Raw genomic sequence first — 17,063 nt, forward strand, 5'->3', positions numbered from 1 at the left:
TCCACTTTGGTATGTTTTTTTTAACTAGACTTCCAAATTTTGATGAAATAGCAACACTTGCTGTTTGTTTGTTGTTGTTTTTAAAAAAAAATCCACGCTTCAAACCATATTTTTAATCCTACCAATGAAGAGAGGTCACAGTCCATTCCTCTTCACTCCAAGCTTTTTAACATCAGCAGTGCAAATATAGGACTGCTGTATAGATAGAATCACAGAATGTGCAAGTTTGATGGTGTGAGAGTGGGCCTCACCTAAGCCACCATACCTAAAAGCGGTGAAAACATGCAAGTGGACAAAAGCCAGGAAGTCTCCTTCAGAGAAAGGAAGGAAGTTGTTAAGGAAACAAGAAGACAAAAGTTGGGCCTGAGCACCAAAAAAAAAAGTGAGTAGGGAGTGGGGTTAGAGTTAGGGCAGGCACCCTTGGCTCTTTTATGACTTGTGGACTTCAACTCCCAGAATTCCTGGCTCCGGAATTCTGGGAGTTGAAGTCCACGAGTCATAAAAGAGCTAAGGTTGCCTACCCCTGGGTTAGAATTAGCTTGCCCACTCTTGTGAGTCATTTTTGGATCCCAGATTTGGAGGCTTTGATCCCTCTGGCTAGTGCCTGGCAGCCTAATTGTGGACCTTAGCTAAGTGTGGATGAGAAATGGTGTGCGTGTGTAAGAGCAAACGATCAGTAAAAGTTTGCTGTTATTTTAAATTCACTGGGTCTCTGTGTATGTTAAAGGACCGTTTGTGCCTGGGTGTTCAGTTGAAAGTGATTTGAGTGTGGCAGTTTTCCAGGGCTTATGAGGGTATTACCATAAGCTGAACCTGAGAGCACAAGTGTGTGACAGTGGCGTCAAATGCATCATCTGATCCAAGTCTCTTCTCTCTCTCTCATTCTGGAAGTCCAGTGTCTGGGATCTGCACCAGTACATCCATATTTATTCAGTATATATGTGTATTACTAGTTTTGCCTCCGCAATAGACTCTCTTCTAGGAGGGGAAAGAATAGCCCAGGATTAACCATTAAACGAAACAAGCACGTGCTAGGGTACGTAGCGAAAGGGAGCACCACAGAGTTCCCCCTGTTATGTATCCAGGTGAAGAGAACACATACGCGCTTACATATCAGTCACCACCAGGGGGCGTTGAACTGTAACTGTTTTGGCGGGAACCCAGTTTCGGCGGGAAACAGAGGTTCAAACTGATTGGCCAGCTGCTCAGCTGGCCAGGTATAAAAGGAGGGCAGGTAACCCCTATTCCCCAGTACAGTCACTTCCACCTAATAAAGATCTGCCATGCTGTATCCATTGTCTCGGCGTCATTCCTGCTCTCCAGAACCCACTACACAACAGCCCACCCCCAGCCTTATCTATCATTTCTCCTTACTTGATTGTTCAGCACTTATTGAGTCTTTTTGTTTTGTTAGTTAAGCATTGAAGGGCTGGGGAACACCACTGTTGGGCTCTGCTCTTAGGGCATCAGTTGGCCTTAATCCTGCCCTGAGAAGGAGCATTTACAGGCCCTTTTGTTCAAGGATCACAGAGGAAGAGCAGAGGTATGCCACACACACGCAGAGGAAAGAGGAAAGCTTGCAATGTTTATGTTTGATTCCAATGTTTGATTCCAATGTTTATGCACTGGAATCAAAAGGTCTGAAAAATGACTCATGTTTCTTAACGATAGGAATCTTCTCCCCGCTATATGAAGAATTCCAGATTTTTTCTTCTTCTTCAGGAGAATGTATTAGGAATCCTCCTTTAGATCCTCAGCCACAGGGCTGAAGGAAAAATGGTTAGCCCTCATTTAACAGCCATACATGAGCCTGGAAACTCTTGTCACTGAGTCAATTGCTAAGTGAAGCCATGGCTGTGCTTGTGATCTTACTTCAGTTTTCCTTTCTTTACAGACCTATGAAGGTTCTCAGTGTGAGGACTGGTGGGAAAGTTATTTTCTCATCACCTTCATACCTATGGTCACTGTATGAGACAGCTGCTAAGTGAGGACTACCTGTATTAGGGAAAGTCCAGCACCTGCTGCCTACACCCAATTACTCATTGAGACAAATCGAGAGAGGATGTACATGAGACTAACACTGTGACTCACAAGCCACAGAAACCAGTGGCACTTTGTAGGATATCAGTATTGCTAAGCCTAGCTATAGGAAATGACCAAACAGTTTTCATAATATTAACTCAAAATTTCAACATAATCTTTTACAAAGATTGCTTTCCAATATAATTTATTTAGACATCTTATCATAGGCAACTACAGCAGAAAGAGCCCCCCCCCATACATTCCATTGAGGATTGCCACACTAAAAATTCTTTTAAAATGCTGAAATTATAATTCATGTTTATATTACACAGTATGCCAGAAATCTCAAGATAAATATATACAAAATAAAAGTTGGAAAGTATACCCCTATATCTTATTCAGCTATGCTCTGAGGAGTGCAAGGTGAAAAGATCAGGCCGCCATTTTAACTTCCCACAATGGTCCCCAAAATTTAAACATGGCAGACCTGCGGCCATCCCAGTGAACAAATTTACTTATTGTACAACTCATACTAGGTGGTTCTGGAAAGGACAATGTACGCTAAAAGTGTACAGAAAAGACTAGATGAGACAAAACATATGCTGCATAAATCACTACAAAACCAAACAATTAATCCATAATGTGGTCCCAATTCAATATTAAAGGCGACAGAAATTTAAAAGACCTGTGGATGAAAAACCTTCTTTCATTGAAGCCCATCACAGTGTTTAAAAGACAGCCTAAAGTTAAACAAACAAACAAACAAAAAACCCAAAGAGAACATGTAGAGAATGGGTACCCTTCTCCCCATTTTCTGGTCCTAAACACTAAGGAGCATGCCATGTGTCAGGGATTTTCACAGTATTTCTGGTTTCCTGCCAGGCAAATGAAATGGAAGAGCAAGACTTCAAATTAGGATTTTAAGACTTGCCACCATCCCTACCTTGCTTGTTTAAATTTTTTGTCCCATTTGAAAATACGATCATTTCAACATAAGGCAACATATAAGGGGAAAATCCCAAACTACGTAAAACTGGATCTTAATGGGATTCAGTCCACTGCATTTGTTTTTCCTTTGCAAAAATAAAAATGGAGATTATGCTCAGTAGCTGCTGTCGTTTTTCATTTGTAGCATAAAACGAAATACAGTTTCCATGGTAAAATAAAGGCTACAAAATGTACATTCCTACCCCATTGGCCTCAATGTTCTGAGACTGATATAGGAGGTCAGTTGTTTCTCTGGGTTCTGACATCATTGTCAAAGATCCTGTCCCAAGAGGTGCTAAGACAAATGCATTTAAAGAAACCTACAGTCCATCTAACAGAGCCAGAAGGTGGCATTTATATGGAATTTCAGCTGAAACTGCATCATATTTGGCAGAAGATAATTGCCTTTCTTCCTGTTGAAGACTCATGGTTTGCAAAGCTTTAATCTACCATTTGGTGGCTGAGATGACTACAAGCATGCAGCTGACCAAAAAGAGAAAGAGAGAGATTAATCCTGAATAATTAAGGCATTATATGAGGGCTTCCCAAATAAAACTGGAGATCTCTTTTGCTGTTGCTGGACAGTCCCATACAAGGAAAAGATCTCGAGAAACTCCCTTTTTCCCAGAAGAAATGGACATCTCAATTTTGCACACAGGGCTCCAGGTTGAAGTATTTACCTGAGAAATACCTAGGATTAATGAAGGAATATATTCCTATGGTTGACAGATATCTCTTGAAGCTTCTTGATGCAAACCATTCATGAGAATAGTTATTTTTAATCATGGGAAAATAATTCAGTGAGAGCATGAAGACACAACGAATTTTCCAGATTCCTGGTGCCACTTGATAGTAGCAGCGTATGGATATCTACGCAATATTACATATATATATATATATGCACATTCACATACAGGGCAAAAACAGAGAAAACACTTCCGTAAAAGTGTAAGGTACATCAGAGGACATTTCAGACAGTTTTGTTCTTCCAAAAGTCGTTCCCCTGTGGTATATGGCACACAAAGTCAATGCTAAATACAAGCTCTGCCTTTTTGACAGAAAGAGTTGCCACGTGCTTCTTTTTTCTTCTTCTACTTCTTATCATTTTGATCCACTCACCCCAGCCTTCCTTCCAATCAACTAGCTGGTATCTAATAGGCACAGCTCATATATGGCTTCTGTGACCTTTAACATGAGTTTCATAATGGGGATGGATGCCATTGCTTTCTGGCCTCCCCAAAAATGTGGGAAGCAACTAGCTCCACAGTGAGATAGCCAGAAGAAGCAGGCAGAGCACTTCTCAATTCTTTGCTTTTGCTGCTTCCCTCAGTGGGAAGGAAAGAAAGGCTCCAGCTGGCTATCTATCTGCAGGTTGAAAACAACTTACGATGTATTTAAAAATTCCGCACAGTATTCCCTTGGCATACTTACCAAGATAAGTCTGAAATAGGAATGTTGTAAAAAGAGACAAGCTGTTGGGTTACCTAGCCTACTCAGCTTGACTTTAACTGGCAGCAATTTCTCAAGCTCCAAGATTGCGGTCTCTCACACAACCCTGAAGTCTCAAGTTGTGTTTCTCTGACATCAGAGTTTGCATCATGGACCCCCTACTTGCAAAGCACATGCTTACCTGCTAAGTCATGGCTTCTTTCAAGAGTCTGACCCAGCAACTAGCATTTGATCTTGTCATAAAAATCTGACGTAGCCATGTTTCCCTAGTTTTAAATAGACATTTTTGTAACCTTCAGAAAAAAAGGCTGATTATGTAAAAGACCAGAGATTCACCTCATTAGATACCTATAAAACCGTCACTACTTATTCAAGGGGCTTTCTATAATTCTCGGTATTTTTAGTGCAGCTTTTCTGAACCCTCTCCCCCCACCACCATATTTCTATAAAAGCAGAAATCTGTACATCTGGATATGTCATTAATCAACAAGACAGGGGAGAAGCAGCTTGCAGCTGCCCACACTAATTGCACCTTGAGATCCAGTCCACGGGCCTCTTAATCATCTCCAAGTGAGGCAATCTGTTCAGAGGAAGCCTCCTCAAAGTTTCTGCTAATCAGGCACTTCCTCCCTTCAGCGGCCAGTCTATATGGCTGTGTGTGTGTATGTCTAACAAATATTTTGGCTGAAGATGTATTCCAGCTATGTTAAAAGGATAATAGAAGAACTGAAGAAGAAATCAAATAAGTTCTTGATAGCTGCAATCAATGCCTTGAATTATCAGCTCATTCCTTGGTGGCGATACATAGAAAAGATAGCAGCCTTGTGTAGAATGAAGACAAGTTTCTTTGTGGTTCAGTTCCTCCTGTAGTGGTATTAGAGAGGAGAAATTTCAGAGATTTCTTCTTGCATGAAACTTCAGGCATTTAACTAGAGACAAGGAATAAATGCAAATGTAAATTTAGAAGGACACACAGCTCCCTCCATGTCCACAGAAAGAAAGCTCTTTTGTACACTGAGATCTTAACACATGAGAGGTACAGCAAAGCTATAAGGGCAGAATTGTAAACAAGAGCCACTGTTGCAAGACTGAAGGTTTGGCCTCGTGGTGTTTTTTTTTAAAATCCCATTTATATCCCGCCCTTCTCCGAAGACTCAGGGCGGCTTACAACCTAAAGCACAAATCAATGTGCTTAGCAATAGCCTTCATTCTATGTATATACCTGCTTATTAGGGCTTTTGGCTCCCCCCCAAGCGGCATTTTTACAAAGTCAGCTTATTGCCCCCAACAATCTGCGTCCTCATTTTACCTACCTCGGAAGGATGGAAGGCTGAGTCAACCTTGAGTCTGGTGGGATGCGAACCTGCACTAATTGCAGGCAGCTGGTGTTACTTAAGGAGGCATTAGCCCACTGCTCCACCAAGGTTCATTTTAACTCTGCTCTACTTCACAATGGTCTATTGAGAAAAGCAAGGGTGTTTTTTAAAAAAAAATCTGGCATGAAACCAAAATGAAGCAAAATACATCATAACTCAGCATGATGTGTCAACTTGGTCTAGAATCTGTGGAAAAAGAACAGCATGGCATGGGAAGATTGGGTAGTGGGGAGATTCTCCTGAGAGACTGAGAAGGACATAGCTTGCTAGGATCCTGGATTAAGAGCCCTCCAGGCATCATCTGGCTCAGGGATGTCAAGCTGCCAGCCCACGGGCCGGACGCATCACAAGGAAACCGTGCCCACCCCCTTGCCGGCAATGGGGAAAAAGTTCCGATACATCGTGCAATGTCACATGACATCGCGAGTTTGACATGTCTGATCTAGCTGTCTCCTTGAATGGCATACCTTTAAGATTGGTTGGACTTGGAACTGACTGTTGGCTCAGATAATGGGGGTTTGCACCTGGCACAGGATAAATCAGGGACTACAGAGCGGATTCACTCGCAGAAGGCTTTTCTCAAAGCATCTTTCCCAGCTGAGGGAGGAGTCTGGTAGCACCTTTTGCAACCTAACACATTTTATTGGAAGACATCAGCAAGTTGGTGACATTTATTAAATTTAGAGCAACAAAGGAAGATGTGTTTGTTGGAAAAGGTGTTGCCAAACTTTACCTGGTTTTTTTTTGCTACCACTGATCACAGCTTAAAGTGCAGAGATTGTGAACATGAATACGGGTTATAAGATGCTAGGGCCTGGATGATGATGATGGTGGTGGTGGTGGTGGTGATGATGATGATGGAAAATCTTGGCCTTAGCTTCACTACCTTTTCCTAGTGTGCAGAAAAGCACAGCAATAATAAGACCCTCTATATATTTCATAGGTAAAGGTAAAGGTTCCCCACACATGCATGCTAGTTGTTTCCAACTCTAGGGGCTGGTGCTCATCTCCGTTTCAAAGCCGAAGAGCCAGCGCTTGTCCGAGGACGTCTCTGTGGTCATGTGGCCGGCATGACTAGATGCCAAAGGTAACGCTGTTACCTTCCCACTGTAGTGGTCCCTATTTTTCTACTTGCATTTTTACGTGCTTTCGAACTGCTAGGTTGGCAGAAGCTGGGATGAGTAACAGGCACTCACTCTGTTACGTGGCACTTGGGATTCGACCCGCCAAACTGCCGACCATCTGGTTGACAAGCTCAGCATCCTAACCCACTGAGCCACCGCGTCCCTTATATATTTCATAGTAAAGGTTTATTCTTGTAACAAAGTAAACCCTTCTCCTCTCGGAAGCATGGAGGAGGAAAGGAAGGTAACCATGTTTAGAGAAGAACTAGGATAACTTACCTCTTAGTCTGAAAATCAGCAGAAACAATGAAGGTACCGTTGACCTAGCTGCACAGATCACCCGGTTCTGGCTCTTTCAGTGGCTCTTCAGAATTCTCACTGAGATTAGGCTGGCCTGAAATCCAAAAACAAGAAACTGCTATAAACAGGTCTACGTGCTGCTCATCTTAATTTGGTACTGTGTGACCTGTGTGGCTCAGTGGTTAGAGCAGAGGAGCATAATCTGAGACCCTGGGCACATGTTCTCCACAAAAACCTTGGGTGTAGCCCCCAGAAAAGTATGGAAATTGTAAGAGATCGTGATTCAAGAGATTTTTCTTTAAAGAACCAACTGCAAGCTTCCCTTTTATTAGGTAAGACACTCCCTGCTAACCAGTTCATAGCAGAGCTGTGAGAAAGAGAATCACAAAGTCTCTGCCTGTATCATCATCACTATCATTTTAGCCGTTGTCTACCCACTGCAGGATGAAGGCCTCTTCTGCATGTTTCCAACCAATACGGTCCTGAGCTTTCTTTGGCCAATTGGGCCCACAGTGCTTGCTGATGTCATCGATCCATCTTGTTTTAGATCTCTTCCGTGGATGCTTTTTTATCGAGTGGGATCCATTCTGTGACTGCCTTGGTCCACCTGCCATCAGTTCTTCTTGCTACGTGTCCAGCCCATTTCCATTTCAATTCTTTTACTCTCTTGATGGTAATTGAATACCTTCGTTTGTTCTCTAATCCATGTGCAGGTCTTTCTATCTTGTCTTGTAATGCTGAGCATGGATTGTATTGTACATTGTAATCTTTACAATATATTGTATTGTATATTGTAATCTGTATAATATATTGTATTGTATATTGTAATTTATGCAATATATTGTAATCTATATGTATATGTATATTGCTTCTAACTGAATGTGGTTCACCTGTTGAAATTCGTGAACCTTATTCCTGTCATCTTAGTATGTCTTGCTAAGGTGAGCCCTTTCAGAACTCTGGCAAAGAATAATTGTTGGAGCAAGCAGGTGCCAATGTGCCTGACATTAGCTTTATTCAATTAAGCCTGAATTTAAATTAAATTTAGTTTGTGTCCTGGCTACACCCATACTTTTGTTGAGGCTCCTCCCAATCTTTGGAATGTAGCCCTGGTCATGCAACTCAGTGGCCACAGGCGGTCCAATGAATTCATCCCTGAGGAAAGGGGGGGGGGGAACACGCCCTTGAAAACAGAGTGAGGGGAGCACCGAAGGAGCAGTGCTTTCTTCCATGGAGAAAACATGGAAAAGGAGGGAGTTCTTGAAAGGGTCTGGCAGCGTGAGTTGGAACCTTAAATGGGAGAACTTCAGGCCGCAACATTTTGCTTCAGGTCACAGGTCAGATCAAACAGAAATAGACACCATGGAAATCTTTTATTACAACAGCTATAGCAGTGGCATCTCGCAAGTCTGAATCTGCTTTCCTCTCTCCCTCTTTCTCATGAAAATGGAGGGGAGGGGGGGCTTGCTGAGGCATTTTCATAAACCACTTTCTTGACTTGGGTTCAAGTCCTGCTTATTTGATCATTGTCTTGGTAGTGGATTTCCTCTCTGTCCTTCAAGACCACCCCCTTATACATTTTGATTGGATGGTATAGATTTGCACGTGTAAACTACATAACAAGTGAATGAGGTGGGGGGGGAAATAAAGATTCCCTAAAGTACTTTTTTCTCAGCATACTATTTGGATTATATATTTTTTTCCTGGAGTTTTAAAAGTATCAGTTATTTAAAAGGATGTCAGTTAAATTAATTTTCCTGTCTTGCTTGAGTACATGCCATAGCTTTTCCATGTTATTTAAAAACAGCCCTGGGCAAGACCTGTCTCCCAACTTTTATGCATACAAGAAATGCTTTGATATGTCTATAGGTTCTCATTCCTCACCTTCCTATAGCTCTGAAAGCTGCCTGAGTTGAGGAATATTAACTGGGGGGGGGGGGAAAGTGTTGCTACATTTAAAGTCTTTGGAAGATGTAATTTCCCCTTGTCCAACTGAAAGTAGTCAAGTAGATTTAAGTTTGAGTAAATCACCTCACCAGGTCAGTTCCAGGGCCTGGTCCTAAATTGACTAGGATATGATATGTTAAAACATAAATAGCTACACTATAAAGGACTGGTTTACATCCACCAACAATTATTTCCCCGAAGATCAGCTATATAATGAACATTTCTTCCAGAATGCGTACAGATGCTTTTATTAGTTCTAATCCAAGCTAATTATGATAGTGCATTATCAAGAGCCTTCTCTTACGCCATGCAAGCAACATAACCTTCCAAGATAATGAAATGCAATCTTCTGCAGCTTCTCGTATTGGGATGCTTCTCCTCAAATTAATGTAAATTAGCAATGGAACCCAAGTCGTCTTTTTAGTACAAATGACTTGGCCCAAGGGACTTTAATGATATTAAATGCCTGCAATTAAGGGGAGGTATTTTCTAATAGAAAGTGAATGGTTCAGCCATAAAAAGGTGGCAATCCTTACTATTTACCTAGAAAAGGTTACCATGGTGTCTCAAAAGATTTGACATTCAACAAATGACAAGTCTGCAGTCATTTCCTTCTCTGGGAAGAAGGTCTACTTCTTGATGTCAATGGGGCTTGCTTCCAAATATTCTCAGCTAAATATTATTATTTTAATAAAATAATCTTTTTGAACTCTATGCACAGATAACTAGTAACTAGTAACATTAAAAAAAACACCCTAGTTTATGCACTCTTAGGAGCAAATCCAAGGGCATGAAAAGAATTTTAAAAGAGAATAGGAACTCTAACAAATTTTTTGGCATTGTAGGAAATATTCCAGGTTTTACAATGCAACTTACCAACACTTCAACCTTATAGTTTTTTTAAATAAGAGAAATGTTAGAGTGGACATAGTCTTATTGCGTGAGGTAACCCAGGAGTAAACACAGTAAACAGTGGTCTATATTAAATGGTGGTTTATCTTACACTATCTACAATATCATACACCAGGAACAATATACATACACGTGCTAATACAGCAGGATCCAACAAACCACAGTTACAGCAAGAAATGGAAGAGAACACATCAGTGGAGCCTTCACTTTATACAAAGGCTCTTAAAGAGACACAGACCCTGCACATGTGTTTGCCCGCTGCTCACGCAAGAGAGGATGCACTTGCACGCTTGCTCACTTGCCAGCCATTTCCACAGCCCAGCTGCAAACCCCTCATGCCCACTAATGGGCTGCGGCCCACAGGTTGGGGACCCCTATTCTAACCCATACCATAATCAGGGATCCTGGTAACATTCTGGAGTCCAGTGAACCTTCTAATGGAGGTTCTTCTCTATATATTAAAAGGCAAGTGGCTATTCATAAATTGAGAATGCATATTGTCCAACAAACACCCCCCCCCTGAGTTCTCTTGAAATTTTGTTTATTACAATACTTTCAAAAGAGGCCTCTTTTGTAGGGAAGAAAAATTCCTACGTACAGTAGGAGCTGCATTCAATTTGGTATGAATATAAATATTTTTTCCTCTTGTGTACTACAATGTAAACGAAACATTTCAATACAAGAAAATTCGGGGGGGGGGGGAAGAGCCATAAATCTAGCTTCCCTTAAACACATCCAGATTCAAGTTTTCCTCTGAATACTTTTATTAGGCCCAATTAAATGTGATTACAGTTGTAGCCAAGATTTCCAAATAGATGTTAAGGAATGGAAACAATCAAAATCCAGTCTGAATGTGAGATTAGTAGATGGCCCAATTCAAATTTTTGATTTACTGGCAACCCCATTGTATTTAAACTGATTTGAAGGTTGATTTGATGAAAGGTTTGACTATAAGTTACAATGGAGAAGCATAAAACTCCCTGCAGCTGCTTCATTTTTGAAAGAATGGGATGGAAACAACAGATTCAGGAGACCCTTTGAAGGGTCCCGCAACATTTTAGGCACAAAAATTTCAAAGATTTCATGGCAATAGATTGTAGAAATATTTCCCATGTACTTGTTCTAAAGCAGAACAATGAAGAAAAAAAACCAACAACTTTTCAATTGTCCAGCAAAGGTCCTATACAGGAGTGCTGAAACAATGCATACCACCCCCCTAGTCCAGCTTGAAAATAAAAATGATCGAAAACTGTTCAAGAAACTAAATAAAGATGGAAGAATCCACCGCTTTCGATTGACTTCCTTTTCAGATTTGGCAGGCTTATTAATATAGTTCATTGGCTAGGCTAGGCTCTTCTGGAAATGATGTATAGCTTGTGTAACTTGTTTTAAAAAAATAATGGCTTTTTAAAATAATGACTTGTTTTTAAAACAAGTTGAGAACTGTGTGTATGCAGCATATTACTCTTGTCCACCTAATAAACTATTATTTGAAATGCTTCATCTTATTACCCAATAGTTGAACAGGCAACACACTGTCTCAGACTTGTTCACATAGACATCCTCAGCAAACTAGGATAATGTTAACGTGACACATCCACAGTCATATCAGGAGGCAGGTTTCTGATGTACTTATGCCCAAGGTCGGATGGAAGTATATAAGGCGCACGATTTCCATTAGGATGTGATGACACAAGTTCTGTCCCTCCCTCCCCCAAACTCCTGTCAATTAAATTAACCTGCTTAGTATAAGGTAAAACAGATTTGGACAAGATGCAGAAAAGGAAGGAAGGATTTGGGTGGGATGGTATTTGTTTTTCATTTGGGGGTGCAGAGGAATGGAAAGGGATGAAGAACTGCAGATGGCATAAGAGAGATTAATGGGGACTTTACTGAAGATCAGACAACTAGACTGAAAATGAATGGAACATAAGCATAGGAAGTTACGGTCCTGGCAAAGTTAGAGGTTTACAAAAACAAAGAACAAAGCAGATTAGGAAAAAGCACAGCAAAATATATCTGAGTCTCTTTTTTAATTTCATTCATGCTTTCTCATTGAGCAAACTGATTTGCTCAATGAGCTTAAAAGATTTTAGGAGAAGGACCAAGACACAGAGAGAGGAACAACTATTACTCACCACCACCAGGAAGGATTTTTCAAGGATAATATTTATTGATCAACTAATCGCACTGGTATAGAACAGCTTGTCACTCTGATCACTGCATTTTTTCCCCTTCCAGCTTTGTCCGTTTATAAAAAGAGAGCTGCAAAATTATTTGACACAGCAAAGACAGAAAGTCCACTGGATCTCCAAACCACCTTGAAACCTCCCAGAAAGTATTTGAAGGACTAACTAAAGAGATTCAATTTGAATATTTGATTCAGGAGCTGATTTCAGCAAACCCTTGGAATCGCTTCTTTAAAACTCTGCTTCAAGCTCCCTTCGTCCAGTGCGCTCCCACAGGGAGGGTCTTCTCAGGGTGCCACCGGTAAGAGATTGCCGGCGGACGACACCCAGGGATAGGGCCTTCTCAGTGGGGGCGCCTGCCCTCTGGAACCAGCTGCCTGCAGAGCTCAGGACTGCCCCCGACCTCCGTTCGTTCCGCCGGGACCTGAAGACCTGGCTCTTCGAGCTCTCTGGCCCAGGCTGAGAATTTTAATTTTAATTTTAATTTTAATTTTAACTGGGGTTTTATTTAGTCAGGGACGGATATAATTTTTTAAATTTGTTTTTAACTTTTGTATTTTTGTTTTTAATCACCCTGTAAACCGCCCTGAGTCCTTCGGGAAAGGGCGGTATATAAATATAATAAAATAAATAAAAATAAACCCTAATATGGTAGTTATCCTCAATTAAAGAATTCTTAGCCCAGGACTTTCTTCCAGTACCAGAACCAAATAGAGTTACCAAGACTTATGCTTTAAAAAAAAATCATTGGCTTAACTGAGGTATTCTTACAGCAGGGTAATTTAAAAGGTGTTGAATGGGAAAAAAAAATGTAGCTGATATTGTTTACCCCATCAGGGGACAGAAACTTACATGGTCCCTTGCATGACACTGCAGGCAATCATAATATTTGCACAGGATATTTAAACCATTGCTGACTGATCCTGTTGTCTAGCCAGGAAAAGGATCTAGCAAAGGAGAGTCTTACCAACTCACTTGATAATGTTCCAATGTCAAATTGCTCTTGCTAGTAAGAAAAGTTTCCTAACTTTCAATCAGAATCTGCCTGCCCACAGTTTATTATGTGTCCATGCATTCTAGGATGTCCGATATTGTCTTGTTGGCTGCTTCTGGCTGATACCCTTTAAATAATTGAGGAATGCTATCTTCTCTCTCCTTAGTTGTCTTCCCATCCTCAAGTAACTTTGCTCAGTCCCCCTCATTCTCTTCATATAAAATTAGTTTCCTGTTCCCTCTTCTTTCCTGACCTTCTTTCTGTCTTTTACAGTTTCTTTGAATCCTAGCACAGGAACCCAGGGGAGCTGGAGCAACATTAATTTCCTATGATTTGAAAACTACATTTTTATGTAGTTGCTTTTGGTTTTTTGGGCAACCCAAAAGCATATTCAGCTGATTTATATTCACCTTGTCATTCCAATCTCAAAATCCTTTCTTTTCACACACCACCCAGCCAATTGTTGGCATGATGCCTGTGCAATGGGATCAATTTTTCCAAATGAACCACATACATTTGGGTCTATTAAATTGATATCTTTTTACTCTCAGCACATTTCTCCAACCTATATTCCAATTCCAAGTTCATCTATTTCTGATGTACAAGACTTAAGATGTGGATATATATACCATCTAGTGGCTTGAAGATATAAGTACAGCCATTTGAAGTATCGGACAAATAACAGATTTAACTACAATTTTTCAAAAAGAAAGAGGAAAAAAGGGGAAAAAAGAGTGTTCCTATTTCACTGTGCATACAGTGAATAATTGCTATATTGAAGTCAGTCCTTTTCTCATCCATATGACCATTAGGAAATCTTGATATCTAGTATGTCCGAGGTAACATAACGAACAGAGATGAAAGATGAAATTATTGGTGAACTGGCAAGGGAAAACATACCTTTTTCTGCTAAATCTTTCCACCTGTCTTTGTTTTCCTGTATGGTCTGGAACAAGTTGTCCTTAAAGCTTCTTAAATCCACCATTGCCAAAGGGATTTCTGAGCAGGTCCCACCAACACATGCGGCATTTTTTACACTTAACTTTTTGTGTATATCACTGCTGGTACTTCCTGTACTATTTTCACTACAAAGAGGGGGAAAAGTTAGATTAGAATTAAGATGCCATTACTGCCTGGAAATGCAAAAGCAGCCCAATTTTGGTACACTCCAAAATGTTGCCTAACTTCAGAGTGCAGAATTCAACTAAGTTGGGATGAATTCATTCATTCTCGTGATGTACGGTAATCCTAGGCACATTTTACAGCAACCATTCTAACATGTTTCCCTCAATGATTTGAATGATAGTGATTTCCAGGAAAGACTACATAGCACTGAAGATTAAATAAACTGGATTAGAAGAACCAAGGCATCTGCTAACTCCTGCCTAGTCCTTTCCCCCTTCTTTAAAATGAAGCAGAGGTGTTCACTTTAAATGTATTTCATGCTATCAAATCAAAACATTCACCTTTGACCAGATGATGACAGATAAAGTATATGAAGTCAGTCTTTATAGTATTGTAATAACAGGAAATAATCCACATAGTAAAAAGGTGTGGCTTGATTTTTTTTTTTTGCAATTTGCTCAGGATTAGAAAAATCAGCCTTGAGATTGTATGTGATTCCCAATCCCTCCTTTAATATTTTCTACCTAACAACTTATATGTAAACATACTACTCTACAATAAGCAGAGCAAGCAACGTATTTCCTCTCTTTGGCCTCCATACTTCTACCTTGAGTGGAATAGAACAAACCATAGGTAGCAGTTACAAATATGGACCACTAGATGGCAATATTACATTAGAGTCATTGCAGTTTCTGAAAATTTAAATTGTTCAGGTGGGAAACAAGAAGAAGAAAAAAAAACCACCCCAAAACCTCAAACCTTGGTACTGTTACAAAGGTAGGACTTTCGGACTTTGATGCTTCCTCTATAAGAGGAAAAACTATTTTCTCCATGGAGTCAGTAAGAAGAGCAAACGTCGGTTTCACTATGAAATCAATGAAACCTGTAAAACAATAGAAAGGATGGGGGGGGGAAGAAGGGAGAGAGAGAGAGAGAGAGAGAGAGACAACATTTAGAGCTTGTCCAGTCAGAATCAAAAACTTGGCACCCGCGATGTTTAGCAATGAGGAAACTAAAGAAAGATAAATGGCAATCAGTGGCAGGAGAGGAGAACACAGAAAAAAAAAATCATCTGTAGGAATCTTCAGTAGCATCGTTTGTACAAGCAGGAAACACCCAGGAGATTCTATGAATGGAAGGACACTTGAGATCAAGGTAAGATTTTTGTGCAAGAAACAAAGGGATGGAGAGAGAGTCCTTGCCGCTTTTCCCTGGCATTTTACAGATGTCTCCTTCCCACCACTATTCTCCCAAATAGCTTTTGTGGGGGGTGGATGACCCAGGAAATTTAAAACAAAAACAAAAAAAAACAACAACAGCAAAACCCCCTTCTCTTCAAAATGCTTCTAACAGCCAGAACTTCACCAGACCTTACTCTTTGAAAATGGAATCGTTGTGTTTGTTCTCTCTGCCTGGTAAGCTCTCTTAAGTGGGATTAGTTGTATTTTGCTTATAGTGCAGAAGGGCTGTTGTGTGAGAAAATAGGCAAGCCAACAGAACGAGTTCAGCAGATGTGAATCTAAAGTGCCATCCGATACAGGTGAGGTCTTGTCACAGTGGTCTCCAACTTGATATACTTATTTTACTTGGGATTTAATGTGCTGTGGATCCAGGTCTGTGGTTTTTATGTTGACTGACAACATGAAAGTTGAAAAAGAACTTAACCGTTTGTATTTACAGGTTTTCATTTTCTCAGTCAAGTAATTATTCTTCAAGTTACCTCTCTGAAAAAGCACTGAATGAAGAAAAGCAGAGCTGGCCACTAATAATCAGGGTTTATATCTCATTGTTACGTTTATCTCTCAAGTCAGCTAGTTTTTATGTTGCATCCCCTTCTGCATGTTTCATCTGAAATGAGTGCCACTGAATTCCATGATGCTGACTCTCCGATAACTCTGCTTTATGTTAACCAGCATTTTATTTGCTTGTCTATTTATTTGCAGGGTTTACATTTGTTTAGCCAAGTTACAATTCCACCGAAAAAATGTACAACTGGTCCTCAAACTTATAACTATTGCAGGATTGCCATGGTCATGGGATCAAACTTCAGGCACCTGGCAACCAACATGTGTTTCCAACAGTTGCAGTGTCCCAGGGTCATGTGATTGCCATGTGTGACCTTCCCAGCTGGCTTCCAACAAGCAAAGTCAGCAGGGGAAGCTGGATTTGCTTAACAACTGTATGATTCACTTAAGTGCAGGGATTCGGTTAACAACTAGGGTTAAAAAAAGGTTGTAACATTGGATGCAACTCCCTTAACAACCATCTCGCTTGGCCATGGAAAATCTGGGCCCAGGTGTGGTCGTACACAAAGAACTACTTGTATAAGGCTAAGTCTGTACAAATTCCCCACTATGCAACTAGGGTTCAAACATACAATTAAGTCAACCAGAAACTAAAAGTATTCCTATACTGGCAATGGAAGTCATGACTAAAAGCATTAACCGTAGTATAGAAATGCCCCTCTTCAGGAAAAAGCCATGACAACAATCCAGTTTGCTTAATTCGGTGGAATAACCAGATTACCAGCAGCTTCTGAAAAGCCAGGAAAGAAGAGACAGTTTGCACACTGGGGGTATGTTCTTCTGGAGGAGGAGGTGGCAGTTGGAAAGGCATGTTTCCATGGCCCTAAAATGGG

The 17,063-nt window shown here is 40.6% G+C and overlaps 1 protein-coding gene across 1 annotated transcript in view; it reads right to left on the minus strand.

Moving 5' to 3' along the window:
• Positions 1–4,368: 4,368 nt before the first annotated feature.
• The window catches only part of PDE1A (phosphodiesterase 1A), a 38,482-nt gene continuing 25,787 nt past the window's right edge, over positions 4,369–17,063 (minus strand). Inside the window, exons 10-13 of the mRNA XM_081313887.1 lie at positions 15,185–15,308; positions 14,201–14,385; positions 7,238–7,352; positions 4,369–5,322 (exon numbers count right to left, since the gene is read on the minus strand). Of these exons, the coding sequence (XP_081170013.1) occupies positions 7,282–7,352; positions 14,201–14,385; positions 15,185–15,308 (380 nt within the window). The 3' untranslated portion in view covers positions 4,369–5,322; positions 7,238–7,281. The remainder of the gene's footprint in view (positions 5,323–7,237; positions 7,353–14,200; positions 14,386–15,184; positions 15,309–17,063) is intronic.

The sequence above is a fragment of the Vipera berus genome, assembly GCF_964194415.1.
Source record: "Vipera berus genome assembly, chromosome: 1".
In the NCBI taxonomy this organism is placed as follows: Eukaryota; Metazoa; Chordata; class Lepidosauria; order Squamata; family Viperidae; genus Vipera; species Vipera berus.